We start from the raw sequence: 19,040 nt of genomic DNA, 5'->3' as shown, positions 1-19,040 counted from the left end.
ATATAAGAATATAAGATTTACATCTGGGGTAAAATATTCGGGTAAAAACTGGGGTAAAATATTAAACAGATATAATGGTCCCTAATAAACTATATAAGATTTACATCTGGGGTAAAATATTCGGGTAAAAACTGGGGTAAAATATTAAACAGATATAATGGCTTGTATTTCCCTAATAAAATTAAATATTGAAATTTAAGGCAGTAAACATAGCTACATCTCTTCTAGCTGCCAGATATACAGTAAATTGATATTTTTCTGACATACCAAATAAATAAAAATAAAGAGAGACGGGTGGTGGAAGTTAACTAAGGAAAATTAAATTATGTGTAACCTGTCACCAGCCATTCAGGGTCAATCTGACCCTCTGCCTTTCATTTATTGCAGTGCACACACTTATGGCACTGCATTCATTAAAGATGCACATGTTCTACGATTTTCTAAACGATGCACCTTTGAGTAAAAATTTGTAAAGATGACCATGGCCTACTGCTCATTTAAATGAAACCTAAATCAACTCCAGAGTCTGACAGCATGCAGTTGCCTTTACAGAAAAACATTGTGATTAAATATTACAAATGTTTACGGATTAATCCTTATAAACTGAGTTTGCTTGTATGTGTGACTTACCGTCTGAGCGTAGCTGATTATTAAAAATTACCATTCGTCTCTCTGCTTAAATAAGCCGCAAAATTGATTTGCCTTCCTGTTGCCGCCTCTGACAGTCTCACTGACATGTTCTTATTATCAGAAGTATGAGCATTATCACATACATTAATCAGAAAATAATTCAGCCGTTGATGGCGCACTTTAATTACAAATCACGCACTTATCCAACAACGAACCACAAAAAATTGGAAGATTAAAATAATTGTGATTGCAAAAATCCTTTTTATAGACGGTCAGGAGGCAACGCTGACCTTGAAGGACTATTTTAACATAATCAGACATACTGATGTTACATACAGAAGCAAGAGAAATACACAGTTCTCTGTGCGCTTATTATTAACATGGGGGATTTTATACTGCCAGCAGTATTTTTCCGTAACCAAACGCACAGATGAAATGCCTCTGAACCTCAGAGCGAATACAGATGCATAATTTTGTGAAGCACACGCGCACACTAAAGTGGTGTGAAACGAAGAAGTGGGTCATGGAGTGATTTGTTTTAGAGAGGGGGTGGAAACTGGGTCACTGGATGCAGAGGCGGCGAGAAGGGGGTTGCTTTTGGGAGCTTCTGTGTGCTGTTGCTGGGCTGACTACTGGGGTGTACTGAGAAAAAAGGGAGGGAGAGAGAAACAGAGAAGTTCCCATCCTTTTTTTTGGAATTAGTCATGTTGTAGGGTCTAGGAGCATCATTATTTCAAGAAGCATTCGAAGACGCTATATCCCATTTCAAATGCAGTATTCCAGAGCTTCGACTACAAAGAGAACAAATAATCATCTGAGGTATGAAAGAAATGTAAAATGGGACACCAGTAGATGTCATTTTAATAAAAAAAAAATTAAAGCCTCTCTATCAGAGCGATGTGGTCAGAGCTAATGAAATTGCCACTAATATTAAGGGCACTGGAGGACACCAGTGACCCAGGGGGAGAGCAGGGCATCGATCCATCCACAATGAAGCGCCCATGACCGAGAGCTCATATTTTCAGCTGTACTCTGGAGACTGCACTGTGCACTGCCATAACTAGCATCATATTCTGTACTGTATTCCAATATGAGCTTTAGTGCTAAATACATGTACTTTATGATAAATTAAAACTGCAGTGCTGTCCCTTTTACACTTAGTGGGATAATATTTACCGATAGGATTAGAGGAACTAACTGACCATCATCTGCATGTTATATACTAGTTATTGTGTTAAAGGCACAGTACACACAAAAAAAAAATTCTGTGACCATCCCGCCATTCCAAAACGGGATGAATTTTTTTCTTCTAAGGAACACAAAGGAAGAGCTTTTGTAAAATTCCATTTGAAAAGCAGTTGCAACATTTAAAAAAAATCTCATAGGTTATAAAGTAGGTTATAAATAGGTTATAACGTCATTTAGGTTTGGAATAACATGAAGGTGAATGAATAGCAACAGAATTTTCATTTTTAGGTGAACTATCCCTTTAAATGGTTGTCTATGTGTTGATTTAACAACAAACTGTACTTTTAGTTTTAGATATTTTGGAAAATGCCTTTCAAAAAACAGTTGCAACATTCTTCAAAATATATTTTTTTGTGGTTCGCAGAAGAACAACATGAGCGTGAATAAATGACGCCAGGATTTTTATTTTTAGGGGATCTATCCCTTTAAAGTGTTGTCTATGTGTTGATTTAACAACGAAATTGTACTTTTTTGCAGATATTTTGAAGAAGAAAAAAAGCCTTTTGAAAAACAGTTGCAACATTCTTTACAATATCTTTTGTGTTCCACAGAAGAATGAAATTCATACAGGTTCGGAAAAACATGAGGGTGAATAAATAGTGGCAAGAATTTCATTTTCAGGTGAACTATCCTTTTTGTGTTGTCTATGTGTTGATTTAACAACAAATTGTATTTTTTGTCACATTTGTCTGTGCATTTCACTTTTATATATGCATGTGTATGCATGTTAGTGTAGCGGCGAACACAATAGCACATGCTGCCGGATTTGCCAAACGACCTACCAAGCATTCTGCACAGACACACACACGCATCAGTGCTCGCTCACATACACATTTGTGCATAGCCCATAGGCAAACACACACTCCTGAGACACACATATAATGGCCAACTCAGCATTATACCCATATACCTTTAATGCAGGAACATACAAAAGCAAAAAAAACCCCAAAAAAACAAGAAACAGTACACACACCTGAGTGTGTAACTGTGCATCGCTCTGCTTTTTTCCCATTTGCACACTGTAGCTTGCATTAGTTTAAAATAATGATCTTTCACCCTTAAATACTGCAGGTTTAGGTTTTAAACTCATTTAGCTTTAGTCTTTGTAATCTTGTAAATGTCCCATTTCGGCTCGTCAGTGAGGACGTTTTAGCAACCCATCTGTTATGTGACCTCTTTAAAATGATGCAGCGCAAAGACCGACCGCTTCAACAGAACATCTGGATGCTTTGTTTTCATTTATTTATTTTTTGATGAAAATTTGAATCTGATGCTGACATACAAGATATGAATTCTGGAATTAAAATAAATAAAAATAAATTAATCTTTCAACAAAGCCTGAAAATTGGTCCTTTTTACATACAGGACAGAAAAAATATATATATTACAAAAATATTTAAAAACATAATTTTTAAAAATGTGATGAATTCTGTTCAGAAAAACTGTAGCGTTTGTTTAACCATTTAATATTAAAATTTTAACAAAACGCAAAGAATGTGGTGTCACTTTTGAAGAAACACCCACATCATGATTCCACATCATGGAAGTGTATTTAAAAGCACACAACTGCACAGACACAAAACACAAAGAATACAAAATATGCTAACACATACGAACACACACACACACACACACACACAAGGAGCAGGTCCTGGGATGCTCGTCATTTGTAACGAGGTGATAATCCAGCTCAAACGCTCCTATTTGCTAATCTGTCAGATTACAGATTAAAGTGCACTCAGAGGACGCTATTGCTAGGAGGAATGCAGGCTAGGCTAGTACTGACACAAACACACACAGGCCCTAATCTCTTCCATTTACATACATTTAATTTCCGTTTGATTTGCCTGGGGCGTACACACATAAACTGCAAAAATATACAATAATGATCTCATGCAGGAATATACACACATTGACAAAGACATAAATAGAGCAAGGAGACATTCAGCATGCTACACACAAACACACAGTTTTTAAGACTTCGCTTTTAAGTTGTAGAATATTCTCTTTTATGTTTTAGCTCCATTAAAAAAATGGCATTCTGTCTATCATTGTGTGGTGATGTTTAATTAATTTATCATTATAATTTTTTTTTACATGTTTTATATGAATATATTTAATATAATTATTACACTCCATATATATTATTAAGTATTTTAATGGCATTAACTCATATTATTTTTCTTCATAAAAAATAGTGAAAAAAGGTTTATTAAATAGCCATGCATATTTTGCATAACATTTTAAAATAACTTTCTCTCAAAGAACAGAATGTTCTTGCAGTCCTCCGCACCAGAAAATGCTGAAGCATAGAATTGATTTAAATGTCAGATATAGTTCAAATGCTGTTCAAAATCTAAGACTAAACCGTTTTGATCTCTTCTGTAGAGCTAGTTCACTGGGGTTTCACACTTTGAAATGCTTCCAGTTTTAACGCTATCAAGTGTGATGCGGACGAACTAAGAAAAAATGATTTAAAACAAAAATGTATTTTGCATTTTAAGCTCCCGTCCCACTGGTTCGCAGTGATATTGCACATTAGCGAAGTAGCGGCTTGTGTTATATCATGCATGATGTATTGTCTCAGCGTGAGTGCATGAGTGCGTGCGTGTCAGGGGAGCATATTGGGTTGCCTCCCCATGACCCCCCTTTTGCAATCAGCTGATCACCCTGAAAAGATGGAGTGGTCCAGGGTCAAAGGTCAACTGTGTCACCCCGACACCTCCTAGCAGTCATTACCATACATTAACCCTCAGCATCTAGATGTGCACTAGGTGCGTCCTGCGTTCAGTTTATGAGTGTGTGTTCTTATTTCCAAATATAGCAGCCATTTATATGATATCATATTTCTAAGTAAATGTGATGCTGCACACTTTCTTCCTGCATTTATGTGCAATTTATTTTGTATGTGTATGTGTGTGTGTATACATCTTGGTCAGAGAGGGTTTCCCCTCCCCTGCTCAGTCAACCCCCTGCGTCTGTAATCCCTGCCAGCTGTCCCTACAATCTAATCTCTCTACCATGATCAGCTGGGACGTTACACGCACGTGTGTGTGTGTGAGCGCGTATGTATGTGCCCAGAGAGGTGGGGGTGGTGTCAAACGGAGAGCATAAATTGTAGCCCGAGCGTGTGCGCAGCACAGTGTGTGTGTGACCGTGTGTGTGAACCGCTCATCCCTTGCATACCTGCTCCTTCCCTCTTCCTCTGGATATGTATACATATATGATGTGTTTATATATGTATATGCGCATTCTCAGCTTTTTGTAAAAAAAAAAAAAAAAAACATTTTTTGTGGCGTGCACAAATGGATTTTCTCAGGCTGATTTTCTCACGGGGGAGAATACTCCTCTTTTTTTTGGTTTTGGTTTTTAAGCGGCTGCAACATCCCAGCACCTGATTTTCCCTTCCTGCATGCGTGAAAACCTTCCTACCTGCCTGCCTACCTCTCCCCTAAACCTTCTCCACCCCACCCCCAGAACATCTCCCCTTGCAATACTGCTCTCCAGCCCCCAGGAAAAGGAGCCTCAGCTGGGGCAGAGAGCTTCAGCAGGACACCCTGTTCACCCTTGGATGGAGAATAGCAAGAACTGACGGAACTAAGAGAATGGGAAAAACCAGGATATACATTTCTGTTTTCTCCGCTAGAGCGAGAATGCGAGGAAAAAGAATGAAGCTAAAGATAATTAGCTGCTTATTGTCAGTAGTTTTGAAGAAATAGACCGTGCTTCTGGGTAATTGTTGTATGTGATCTGATGCTTGTGGCTGTAACTGATGTGTTTTGGAATATTATTATTTTCCGAAATACATGTACATCTTCTCTGTAACGTATGCATTTATTTCAACTGTCATCGTCAGCTTCAACTCATTTTATGTGATGTGATTTTAACCGTACTTTTTTTTAACTTGCCGTATAGGTGTGCGTATGCTGAGAGAGAGTGAGCGAAATAAAAAGACAGAGAGAGAGGTGGGGGGAGAGAGGGAGAGAACAGACTGTCATAGGGAAGCGCTAGCTTTACATTGTGATGCTGGCAGCCGTCTCATCATGGCGGTGGACGTGCTGAATAGACGAGGGGGAGAGCAGTGCATAGCTTTGCATCTTCGCACATCCCTCACACACAGCTTTGCTGGTCCTCTTTGTTTGACCGAGAGAGGGAAAAGGTCTGCTGGAATGAAACAGAAGGCAGGTGCCAGGGCTTCTAGGAGAATGGGTACAACAAAAGGTAGATCCTCTTTATCTCTCGGTCTCCTCTCTCTCGCTGTCTTGTAATTTCTCAGGACATGCATTCGGTACAGGATATAGCTAGAATTGTGAATGTCTGAATGTTTTTGTAAATGTGTTTCTGAATGTGTGTAAAATATGAGCATGAGAAACACTGTGTTGCACTATCATGTATGTTTTGTTCTTACCACACATCTAGGCCGATGGAAGACGGGGAATTATGCAATTTAAAACCCGCACGCACAGGGAGAACCCTCGGAAAGATGTGCGATAGTGTGTTTGTACGTGTCCATGAGTGTGTGTGTGCAAGATTAGGACTTCTTGTTTGGACTGCACTAACACCACCGAAGCCCACATCAGATGCAAGAGGAGGAGGAGGACAGGTGAGAAGAGAGGGATTTTAGATGAGCCCAGAAATGTGGTATTGTACTGAAGGACAAGAACAGGATGTGCACAGTGCATAGGGACCAAATACAGACGAGTGAGTGAACCGGCAGGGAAGCTGAAGTGCATGATTGAACCGTTAGCCGTGAGAACAGACCAGACTGCAAAGATGAAGAGGAACGGAGAGAGTTTGTAGGAAAAGACAAAGTTGGATGACGTTCAGGAACTTGGGTTTTTGCTCTTTGTGTTCACAGTGGACCTTGATTTAATTTCAATACAATTAAGGCACGCGGTGAATGCCAAGAGAGAAGCCAACAGCAGCACTCACCTGAGCGACCGATCGACGGGACAGTGTCATGTTTAGTACGGTCACTACAACTGTGGTTTCATATTAGACATCATATGTGCACAATAAAATAATGCACTACACTTGCCAACCCCTATTTGACTCACGTCGATATCATGAAACCAGCTAATCCCTTTATACATGGCAAACACTTAATCAAACCATCGAATATTCATTACATTAAACAAAAATACACAAACACAGGGCCTAATATGCATATAATGATTTACGAAAGGCATGGATGCATCTCTTCCAAACCATGAGATTATATTTAGTGGCAATGCTCTGCAAAAAGCTCAGAGGCGAAAACGGCAAAGGTTGCGCTATGACCTACATTTCACAACACAAGCCATCATTGCAAGCAATGGAGTGTAATATGCAAATGCAGTGTGGGATAAAGGGCTTTAAATATTACCCATTAAATCTGTGCAGATTTTTAAAAATATAATATTTCACAATTCTGTCATCTCTGACAGCATTGTCCAAATCTGTGACAGTGAATTTGGAGTAAGATCAGGTGCCCTTGCAACAAACCCCTTAAGATAAACAATCTTTAGTAGTGTATTATTGAGGTTTGTTACAACCTGCTACTGCAGATTTTAAACAGGAGAACAGCACAAACACCAACACATAAGGCCCAAAGTCAAGCTTCTGCATTCAAATCATGTTCCTTCAAACTGGCAGTAATAAATCACCTATCTGCTCTAGGCACGTGGCCCAGATGTTTAGAGGGGTCAAAGTTTATGTATTTATGTATGACTTATGATGAATTTTACTCACAAAAGAAAGGCAAACAGAGTCTGGGATGAGGCTCTTCCCCTCAGGCTAGATTTCCGTCGACGGAACACACAACTGTGAAGACAATAAAAGCACATATTAATCACTCTGACAGTCATTCATACTGCATATGACGTTGCTGGTGTTGCATTTTTAGCTTATACTTTTACACAGAGGATGTTTTGGTCGTGCAACTTACAAACCTTTGAGACGTGTTTATGTTTTCCACACTTGTCCATACTTTTCCACATTAGTCCTTACGACGACTTAAAATATAGGCGACCATTCCGAAAGATAATTCTGCACAACATTCATTAAAATGACTGAGAGGAACGTTACCCATGCTGAGGTTACGTGTTACATTCTTGCATTAATGGAGCATAATTATAAAATGATAAGCATTTGAATAAAAAAAGTTTCGACAAATAGCCTAACATTTCAGTATGTCTAATATTCGGTCTCTGGAAAAAGATATTAACAAATAATGTGAATTTATTTATTTTAAAGTTTTTTTTAATGATTTTTGTTTTTAATTTAGGCCTAGTCTTTCAAAATCCTCTACAGAGAAAAAAATTAATAAACACAGACATGACAAATATTCGTAAAATTTAGCAAATGGAAAACATCTTAACATCATTCAGAAAAATGAAGAGAAAATTACAATTAATGAATATTTTGAATACAATTAATTTGGATAATTTCTTTGTTATATAAAAAAATGAACAAATAGCCGATGCTTATAAACAAATGGATCATTTAAATCTAGAAAATTAGACATCGTTAAATGTGCAAGATTTTGCATAAGAATATAATAAATCAGCCTAAATTCAGATTGTTTTTTTTATTCTTAATGTTTTTAATTAAAATTGAGCTATTTAACTTTTTTTTTTTTGCGCTGTTAAATACATTTTATGCAATAGAAAGGACATTTAAAAGGACCCTTTCATATTTTCGTTCGACCTCCATACTATATACATATTCGTTTGAAATAGGCCTAAATCGGTCCCTCGGTGTAATACAGAAATGATTTTATTATGTAAATGGCATCTTCTGCAGACATGGCCAGGCGTTACTAATGGCAAAAAATACACGCGCGCGCTCTTGATAATGCGCTGAACGCACGCGGCTACTCGACTGTCAACACACTGATAAACTGAGCGCGCGCTCCTCGCCCCTCACCCCGCACACAATCCAGACAGCAACGGCAGCAGGATAAAACGCGATAATACTGTCTGGAGTACAAGAAGAACCTAAATCAGAAATTCACAACATTTATTGCTCTTAAACCCGAGACTGATTGAGTTCAGGCCTGCGCCTCTTTGTTATTCAGGTGCAGCCTGTTAGCAGCGGCCACACGGATGAGATCTAAAAGCCTGAAAATCGCTGCAGACTTTCCAGTGGCCTGCACTGTTACAGCGATTGATCCAAAAGTATGCTGAATAAACCTATATATTAGTCTTTTTCATGCTAAAGCAAAATGGTTTATTACGAATTTTCCCAATATTTTTTTGAGGCTCTGATTTTCTTTAAAACCGAAGGCACCCTACAGTTTTAACAGCAAAAAATGAAGTAAAATGTAAACATCAGCAGGCATGTACACTATTTGGTTTGCTCTATTTTCAGAGAAGAATGACAGTAGACACATGGACAGACTAGACTGCATCTGTCTTGAACATACACCGCATCAGTGGTCTCAGAGACACGTGCCGTTCCCCTCCCCACCTTCATGTTGTCTGGGGATCCCCAGAGGTTTTGGGGTCCCTGGGGAGAGAGAAGCTGAGGTCAGAGAAGGGCCCCTCAGGCGGCATTGTATAGACAGACGGCAGGTTGAGCCATGTGCTGCATCTTATTTCCCCCTCATATGTAAAACTCCCCCAATATCAACAATGCACACGCACACAAAAAGTACCCAAATTGACATGTTAATATCTCATGTTCTAAAATAGGCACAAATACATACACACTCTAACCAAACACACATCAGACAAGAACTGATTCAGACACATATAAGGCTACGTGTAAACACTTGGTTTTAGCACTTAAGGAGGCAGAGCTCTACTGCAGTGTCAATTAAAATGTTTAAATGATTGATGGCTGTGACCTCACTGACACAGTGGCCCTTGACGAATTACCAAAGCTCAAAACCATTGGATAGTAAAATTTTAAATGGTCATATACACTATAGTGTGAAATGTATCTGATGATTTTACCTCATAAAACAAGGTTTAATGTTGTGCACACAGAAATACAATACAAACAACACTCAGAAATAAGGCTACAAAAACTGTCACTGGGGCAGTACTTTTTCAAAAGGTAGGCTACAAGTTTGTCCTCCCCACCTTCATGTTGTCTGGGGATCCCCAGAGGTTTTGGGGTCCCTGGGGAGAGAGAAGCTGAGGTCAGAGAAGGGCCCCTCAGGCGGCATTGTATAGACAGACGGCAGGTTGAGCCATGTGCTGCATCTTATTTCCCCCTCATACGTAAAACTCCCCCAATATCAACAATGCACACGCACACAAAAAGTACCCAAATTGACATGTTAATATCTCATGTTCTAAAATAGGCACAAATACATATACACTCTAACCAAACACACATCAGACAAGAACTGATTCAGACACATATAAGGCTACGTGTAAACACTTGGTTTTAGCACTTAAGGAGGCAGAGCTCTACTGCAGTGTCAATTAAAATGTTTAAATGATTGATGGCTGTGACCTCACTGACACAGTGGCCCTTGACGAATTACCAAAGCTCAAAACCGTTGGATAGTAAAATTTTAAATGGTCATATACACTATAGTGTGAAATGTATCTGATGATTTTACCTCATAAAACAAGGTTTAATGTTGTGCACACAGAAATACAATACAAACAACACTCAGAAATAAGGCTACAAAAACTGTCACTGGGGCAGTACTTTTTCAAAAGGTAGGCTACAAGTTTGTACCTAAAGGGTCCATTTTGGTACCTTAAAGTTAGGCTACATAATTAGGTAATTTTGAAAAGATACCACCTCAGTGACAGCTTTTTATTTATGAGAGTGAAGGGTGGTCACAATCTTCACCATGTGGGCCATGTTTGATTCTTTGATTGTATAGGGCACTGCAACATTACTTGTGACTCTTTGTGGTCAAAAGGAGGATTTTTTAGAATATTGTCTTCATTTTCTCACCCTTTGTGTCATTCCAAAACTGGATGACTTACTTTCTTCTGTGAAAGAAAAAAAAGAGACATTTCTCAAAATATATCCTTTTAAGTTTCACAGAAGACCCAACGTTGAAAAGATACCACCTCAGTGACAGCTTTTTATTTATGAGAGTGAAGGGTGGTCACAATCTTCACCATGTGGGCCATGTTTGATTCTTTGATTGTATAGGGCACTGCAACATTACTTGTGACTCTTTGTGGTCAAAAGGAGGATTTTTTTAGAATATTGTCTTCATTTTCTCACCCTTTGTGTCATTCCAAAACTGGATGACTTACTTTCTTCTGTGAAAGACTTAATGATTTAAAAGAAGAAAAAAAAACTCAATATAGCAAGAGAGAAGCAAAGCCATGTGTTTGGACTGTAAAAACAGACGTTTTTTTTCTAAAAAACAATTTAGGAGAAAAAAAAAAAGGCAGCAGAACAAAAACAAAAAAAAGTTGTACTGGGAAGTACAAGAAGTACTGGGTTCACTATTAGAATCCTATAGAATTAAGTTGTAGTCCTATGAATAATCGTGTCATTTCTTTTACTACAAGTTCGAAGTCTTTTAGGTCAACAGAAATCAAAAGAAGAGTCTTCATTTAGCTTCGTTTTTCCTCTTTTTGAATCCTTGGTTAAATCTTTCCCCAAAATAATTTCTGAAAATATCTGGTTGTAAGACTGTGGAGAAAAAATAGGGCCTGTCAGTCTTTTGCCCAAAGCAGTGCTTGTTACTTCACACGTCCTTGGCGATCCTGGAAAAGAGAATGAATAAAACAACTGTTATCAATGCATGCTGGGAGGACATTTTGAAAAATTCTGTAAAGACCGGATCTTTAAACTACGTGATTAACTCTTTTATAAGCATTTCTTAGAAAAACTGCACCAAACAAAAAATAAATAATTATCAATAAAAAACAAACAAACTAAAGATTAAGAGCTTTTACTTAAAATCAAACACTTTAAAAGATGGGGGTAGTTACCTACCTAAATCTGCATTTCTATTATCAAACAGTGAATCAGCTTCATTGTGAAATATTACTACAATTTAAAATAACTTTATTTTAAAATATAATTTTTCAGGGTTCTTTGAATTGTTTTTGAAAGTAGTAATTACTTTCAAAACAACGAGGAGAAAAAAAAATCGTACTGTTCCCAAACTGTTGAATGCTATTGTTACATGGCCAATACTGCCTGCCAAACAGGGACATTTATAACATTGTTTACATGATTTAACAATGTTTTAAGAACATTTCTTAATAATATGCCTAATGACCAGTCTGGCCAACTTTAAGGGCCTGGTGCTGGAACTAATTGGTTGAAACCCATTATTTACAAGCTCACAGGTACTCTAATTTACAAGCATGCTGACAGATAGCTTTCAATATGAGCAAGGGGGTAATCACCTGCATTCTGTAGTGGCTCCGACTGGAGTTGCTGGAGTACGGGTCACTCCCCTGAACCTCAACCTGCCCAAAAGAAATATACCATTTAATCAAATCCTCTTGAAATACCAAACATTTTTCAAATGCAAACTACAGAGAATGACCATATTTATATATTGTTAAGATATAATGTGTGATCAATCCTTAATAAGTAATGACATTTTTCAAGCCAATCATAACCAGAAACATCTATATTCACTACAAAAATTCCCAGATTTTTTTCTGGCCTGGAAATTACAGATATTTCCAAGTTTTCTTTGCTAGGTTTCTCCAGTCATATTACACCTAGGTGTGCAACATGTTAATAAAATTAAAATTACAAATGATGTCCACTCAAAGATACTGGAGAATAGTGCAGGAGGACAAACTGTGAAACAGAGCCAATCTTAAACAAGTCTGTATTCACTGCAGGGAGATGAGGGGGAACCACAGTACCAGCATTTGTTAGGAAAAAGGACAATAAAAGTAAATAAAGATGCACCTGAACAATTTCACTGGAAGGTGTTCTCTTTATAATGTATTATTTCAGTAAGCAACACTTCACAATAAAGCAATTACATCTTACTCAAACAGAAGAACTGACCTGCTAAAAACATTCAGTGAGCTCAACTGGTGATGCCAGCCCACGTATACAGAAAGAACTGCAATAAGAACTGGAGCTTTACAGCCGACCAGCATTTGTTAGGAAAAAGGACAATAAAAGTAAATAAAGATGCACCTGAACAATTTCACTGGAAGGTGTTCTCTTTATAATGTATTATTTCAGTAAGCAACACTTCACAATAAAGCAATTACATCTTACTCAAACAGAAGAACTGACCTGCTAAAAACATTCAGTGAGCTCAACTGGTGATGCCAGCCAGCCCACGTATACAGAAAGAACTGCAATAAGAACTGGAGCTTTACAGCCATTATTCACTTCGTCCACATAACCATGGTAAAGAAATTAATTATCTAAAAATACCTCTCTTTTCGGCTACAACAGCACAGAAGAAAAACCATTAGTGCCACCACTATACAAAGCAGAATGGTGGATATCTGGGCTGGGCTTTCAATTGTTTCAACATAATTATGTGCTATCAGGTATCTCTATAAATGCTGTTCACCACACTAAACAAATACTTTATATGCTTAGTGCATTGTACACCACATAACTCCAACTCCATATATAGACACATACTATACACCAGGGTTCCTCAAATCTTGCCCTGGAGGTCCAATGCGCTGCGGAGTTTAGCTCCAACCCTGATCAAACTCCGCTACCTGTGATTTTCTAATGATCCTGAAGACATTGATTAGCATGCTCAGGTGTGTTTGATTAGGGTTAGAGCTAAACTCTGCAGGAAAGTGGATCTCGTGGGCCAGATTTGAGGATCCCTGCTATACACTATAAAGACAGCAAAGTGACAGAGCACAAAAACACTAAACTATTCAAGAAAATACAGAACAAAAGTGATCACACCCATATATTACACAATTCTACTCCTTTTATGAGGCTGAGGCATTTTCATTTTTCACACTATTTTGCTAGTGGATAAAAAAAAAAAAAGGGGGAAAAAAATTGTATGCTAATGTTTGGTCAAATCTGAAATATGGACATGCACCATCAGAATGTTGTTCAATTAACCAGAGAACTGATGAGGCTGAAAAAAACTTAACACACAGATGTTCTCTTGCAGTGATGCACAGTAACCCAAATCCTGCGGTTGACGTTTTCATGGTGGTTTTAACCCCATGTTCGTCATTTGACTAACATACTAACATTCTGGTCAAGCCAAAAGACAGGTTGTCATTCTACTGAAAAAAACCAAAACCAAAAAACATTCAAGCCGAGAGAGAAAATTAGATTTAAATTCGATTTAATTCTAATTAAACTTTTAAAGTCCATTAACACCACCATGAGTTAAAAGGGATGTTCACTCAAAAATAATAAATTTGATTAATTTACTCATGTTGTTTAAAGCCCAGGACACACTAAATGGTGTGCGTCGGGCAATGTCAGGTGGTTTTTGAGCATCGGTCAGCTTTAGTTTTTTGGACGATTCTGAATGTTGAATCAGCAATGGAGCTTGTCAGCGAGAAAGACAACTCCAATTGGCTATTCAGCTTAGAAAATGAGCACACGAAAAAAAAAAAAAATCAGAAATTACAAAAGCAAACCAATGACTGTGTAAAGAAAGAATGTACAGACACTTGATGTCATTCTTGTCACTTGTCTTGTCACCTGATTTGACCAGAGGATCATTTTAATAATACCATGGCTTTGTGGAATCAAGACGTTGAAGTAATCTGTCAGTAATGAGCGCAGCTGATGTAAACAACGGTAAAACTGCTTTATATATCCACTGTTCTAGCTCTTCAAGTTTCCCCGTTTGAATGCTGAATACAGACTACAGTCACCTGCTGGTATGGGAAGCGTAGACGTTAGTTGGAAACAGTAGAGCGTACACGTCAGTTGGCCGTTGGTTGTAGTCAGTCCGGTGTGTTCTAGAGCAACTTTTTTCCCCGATGCAAGCAATGTGAGGCAATGCCAAAGTAGGGGTGTGACGGTACGAGTATCGGTACCAAATGGTTCATGGAGCAAATTGCAAATGGAAGTGATCATCCCTATCCCCTTGGAGTGGGGACTTTGGAGAGCGCAGGGCACATGCGTGCCATTATGTAGTCGTTTGGAATGCACTTGGCAAAGACAGTAACGTAATTTCCTCATTATCTTCAGCTGGCATGTTCCCGTGACAATGCAGCACAGTGTCCATCAGCAAGCATATACATTTTTTTTTTAATTTTTTTTTTTATGTATATTTTAAAAAGTTTTATATAATAGTTTTTATATATTATATAGCATATTTTAAACTTTTTAAAATATAAAATGTATGTTTATTTGCAACAGTTATGCTAACAACAATAAAAAGACATTTATGATAGTGAACACCGTGCTGCGCTGTCATAATATGCCAGCTGAAGATGAGGAAATTACGTCACTCCCTTTGCCATGTGCATTCCAAACGACTACTTAATGGCACGCACGTGCCCCGCTCACTCCAAACTTCCCACTCCAACGGGATAGGGATGATCACTTCCATTTGGAATTTGCCCCGTGAACCATTTGGTACCGATACTCGTACCGTCACAACTCTATGCCAAAGTTTGGTTTCCTCAGCGCTAGTTCTTTGGTGTCTCTACCCTAAAGCCTGTATGATTTCCTTCCACAGAACACACACATACATATATATATATTCACCTATTTTTGCCCATACAAATGGAAAAACTGAACCTTTTTGCATGAAAAAAAAATCTAAATATCTTTTGTTCAACAGAAATTCAAATAGGTTTGGAATGACGAGAGTAAATTATGAAAATTTTATTTTCATGTGAACTACCCTTTTAAGGGAATTGGTGTACACGGACTTTGCAAATGATGGGAGAACAACCGTTTTATGTATACTTATAATCTCGCTCTCCGTAGCTTAGCTATTTGTGCAACAAACCATTTGCAACAAATGCAGCATTTGAGGTTGCAATTCCTAAACACTGTGTTTTTATTCATTATCCTAATGTAAATGGGTATGCTTTTGAATTAGGTAAACTCCATTTCTAAGAAAATAAATGCATGACTTCAGATTCACAATATCAAAATATTGAACAACAGTGGTCCTAACATTTCAAAACTGACATCAAAAGATCTTTGTGAAGAACTGGATAAACAATAATCAGCTTTATATTCCTGACGGAGCAACGGCATTAACAGATTACCTTTTTTACACTCTCCTCCTCTTCCTGACGTTTCTCGTAGTGTGAGAAGTCGTCAAAAATGGAGGTGGTGTGCTTGTAACTTGCGATGATCTTCAAAACCTGACGCGCCTTGTCCAGCGGTACCTCCTGTGTGTCACGGGAGTTGGTCACTGGCTTATTCTCGTTGTTTTCCAGACGAATGTGCCTGAGTTGGCTGTTTGGAACGTCCTTCACAAAGATCCAGCGAACATCGAAGCGACCCTTCCACTTGTCCTGCGACCACACGCCTGCACAAGTGTTGTAGTCCACAGGTGAGCGCATCTCGGCCACACCACAGAAGTGCCCGCTGCCATTCACGCTGAAGAGCAGGTAGAGCGGCCCTTTGTTGGCCAGTGAACGGTAAGCAGCGTCCAGACGCTTATTGCCATGTTCTGTGCTGCACCAGATATTGTACTTAATGGAGCGATGGATGTCATCCTCAGAGTAGCTCTTGATGATAAAGACGCGACCGTGCTTTGGGTTCCAGTCAAAGTCCTTGGGATTGTAGTTGTTCACCATGCGCAGTTTCTCCAGAACTGGGTGGGGCTCTAATGGCACAGCCACACCACCCATTCCTGAATTGGGAGGGGATTGGCCAGGTCCGCCCACTGCATCCCCAAAGCCATTGGCACGGTTACGCGGGGGCACCCAGCGGGTTGGCTGAGAGGGTTGGGGAGCGGAAGGGCCCTGGGAGAGGGGAGGTGGGACAGCACCAGGCTGGCAACCTGGAGGAAGAGGGTGCTGGCCGAGTTGACCAGTGGGAGGCATTAACTGTCCGTTGCTGAGGGGCAGCTGCGGCACCCCGCCGGCAGTAGCACCTGGTTGAGGAGACGACTGATTTGGCGGCTGTCCATTAGTGGGCAGGGAAGTCTGCTGTGGGGCTACTGGTTTAGGCATAGTCCCTTTGTTGTCCCAAGTCCCAATATCCATGTTATGTTTGATCGGAGGCGGCGGCAGATTCGTCCCACCAAGTCCCCCCTTGGTTTTCAGCTTTGGCTGCGGTTTGGCCGGCTTGCTGGCAATGTCCGCCCAAGACGCAGTTTTAGCAGGAGCCATGGAGGCAGGAGGCATGGTGGGAGCTGCAGATACCTGACTTAATGGCCCTCCAGGAAGTCCAGAACCAACAACTTTGGGTGCCATGTCACCAGCCCCAATCTTCAGCCCCGCCATGCCCTGATCCAAACTATTCATTCCCACGGCCTTGTTGAGCGGCTCGTTGGCTGCAAAGGGAGACTGTCCGTCGATCATAGCACCTCCTAGCGTGCTAGGAGCATAGGCGTAACTGCTGCTGTAACCTGAGCTCTGTGTGGACTGTCCCTGAGAGCTGCTGTTCCCCCAGGCAGGGAAGTCAATCCCACTGGGGAAGAAGTTGAAGCCGTGCTGTCCCAGGAAAGGGTTGCTCCCCAGGGCCCCAGACTGGCCGAACATGGCATCTGGTAGAAAGTGATGCTCCCCATTGCTAAGCTGTCCATAAGAGGCCAGGTAAGGCATCGGGGGATCACCACCTGTAGACCATGCCGCTTCATTCAGTGAATAGGTAAAGCCTATCGAGGGGCTGTAGTAACTGGGCATGTAGGAGTCAGACATGGCCGTATAGGCATTACTCTGCAAAAACAAGAACAGTATATAAGTTTTCATATAGAAAAAAAAGCACCATTTCAATTATCTGTATTGTCATTAAATATTCTCTAGTTTCCCTTGCCATTACTGCTCATACGAAAGAAAGTGAAGCTGAATAAAAGAAAATAAATAAAGTCAACAGGAACTCAACAATAAGGATTTCTTCTGCTCGAAGTTCAGATTACTACCTGCACTGCCAAAATATCACTGGCCAGTAAATGCTAAACATTACAAATGTATACATTGAATGAATGCTGTTCTTTTGAACTTTCTATTTAATCAACAACAAAAAAAACACTGAAAATTATCTTCTCCACAAAAACGGTTTCCAACATTTATAAGAAATGTGTTCACTAGATCAGCATATTAGAATGATTTCTGATAGAACATGAGACACTGCATACTGGAGTAATGGTGCCTGAAAATTCAGCATTGCCTTCAAAGGAATAAATTACAACTTAAAGTACATTAAAATTATTTTAAATTGTAATAAAATGTCACATTTGCTGTTTTTACTGTATTTTTGATCCAATGTAAAAAGAAACAAAAATAAAAACAAAAAAACCTAAATCAACCAACACAATCTCTTAAACTCACAGTGACCTCAGGTCAACAGGCCAACTTTATTGTTCATCCCTGTATACTAGGGGTGCTCCGATTGATCGGCTACCAATCACTATCGGCCGATAATCATGTTGAGATGATTGATCGGCGGTCTCTAAAAAGGCAGATCTCAAGCTGATGAAGCTGCCGTGAGAGGTTTGGCACAACATACAGAGTCTCGGTCTCAGTCGGGCGCGGGTGAAATAATTATAATGCTGAAGGTGAGTATATTTCTTCATTAAATAACTTCTAAAGTAATTTGAAAACCTTGTGTGAGACGTAATTTCACAAACAGCGTGAGGGAATCACAGTGCGCGCACGCTCTCTTTCGCTCTCAAAATACGCAAATGGCTTCAAATCACCACACCGTTTCTGTCTATAAGCGAGCTGCATACTGTACGGTTGACACAGGAATTGCCACTTGCACAATCGAGGCAGTGTCACATCATCACTAATGTTTATAAATTGCATTACTTTTTAATTCTTGCCAGTGTTGAACCATTCAGCGCTCGCTCACTTTGCAGTGCATATGTGTTGCGTATTTTTTCCGCGCTCATGTTAATGGATTAATAAAGCGTGCACACGGTTGCATCCGGCAGCGCGTTCCAGCGGTGCGTCTGCGGCATTGCAGAGATGGAGTCTATTTTTGCTGCGCTGCAAGCTAAGAATTAAAGTAAAAGCACATTGTTTGCAGTAAATATGAAGATGGATTGACACGAAAATGTAGTAATTACACCATAAATGCATATTATTAAAGTCTACTGTGTTTCACAGTCAACACATATGGCTTTTTGGCTAGGTTTAAAG

General features: G+C 39.4%; 1 protein-coding gene and 1 long non-coding RNA gene across 2 annotated transcripts in view; both read right to left on the bottom strand.

Moving 5' to 3' along the window:
* Positions 1 to 5,123: 5,123 nt before the first annotated feature.
* LOC107582555 (uncharacterized) lies at positions 5,124 to 7,955 on the bottom strand. The gene is made up of 2 exons (XR_001608961.1): positions 7,809 to 7,955; positions 5,124 to 7,680 (listed from the first exon to the last, which is right to left on the bottom strand). It is a non-coding gene; the product is annotated as an uncharacterized lncRNA (long non-coding RNA).
* A 3,459-nt stretch (positions 7,956 to 11,414) lies between these two features.
* ythdf2 (YTH N6-methyladenosine RNA binding protein F2) overlaps positions 11,415 to 19,040 on the bottom strand; it is a 12,249-nt gene continuing 4,623 nt past the window's right edge. The window contains exons 4-6 of the mRNA XM_016268425.1: positions 15,993 to 17,615; positions 12,201 to 12,263; positions 11,415 to 11,549 (exon numbers count right to left, since the gene is read on the bottom strand). Coding sequence (XP_016123911.1) covers positions 11,526 to 11,549; positions 12,201 to 12,263; positions 15,993 to 17,615 — 1,710 coding nt within the window. The 3' untranslated portion in view covers positions 11,415 to 11,525. The remainder of the gene's footprint in view (positions 11,550 to 12,200; positions 12,264 to 15,992; positions 17,616 to 19,040) is intronic.

The sequence above is a fragment of the Sinocyclocheilus grahami genome, unplaced genomic scaffold (genome assembly GCF_001515645.1).
Source record: "Sinocyclocheilus grahami isolate Dianchi unplaced genomic scaffold, SAMN03320097.WGS_v1.1 scaffold4.1, whole genome shotgun sequence".
NCBI lineage: Eukaryota > Metazoa > Chordata > Actinopteri > Cypriniformes > Cyprinidae > Sinocyclocheilus > Sinocyclocheilus grahami.
This window is presented reverse-complemented; position numbering and strand designations above follow the sequence as displayed.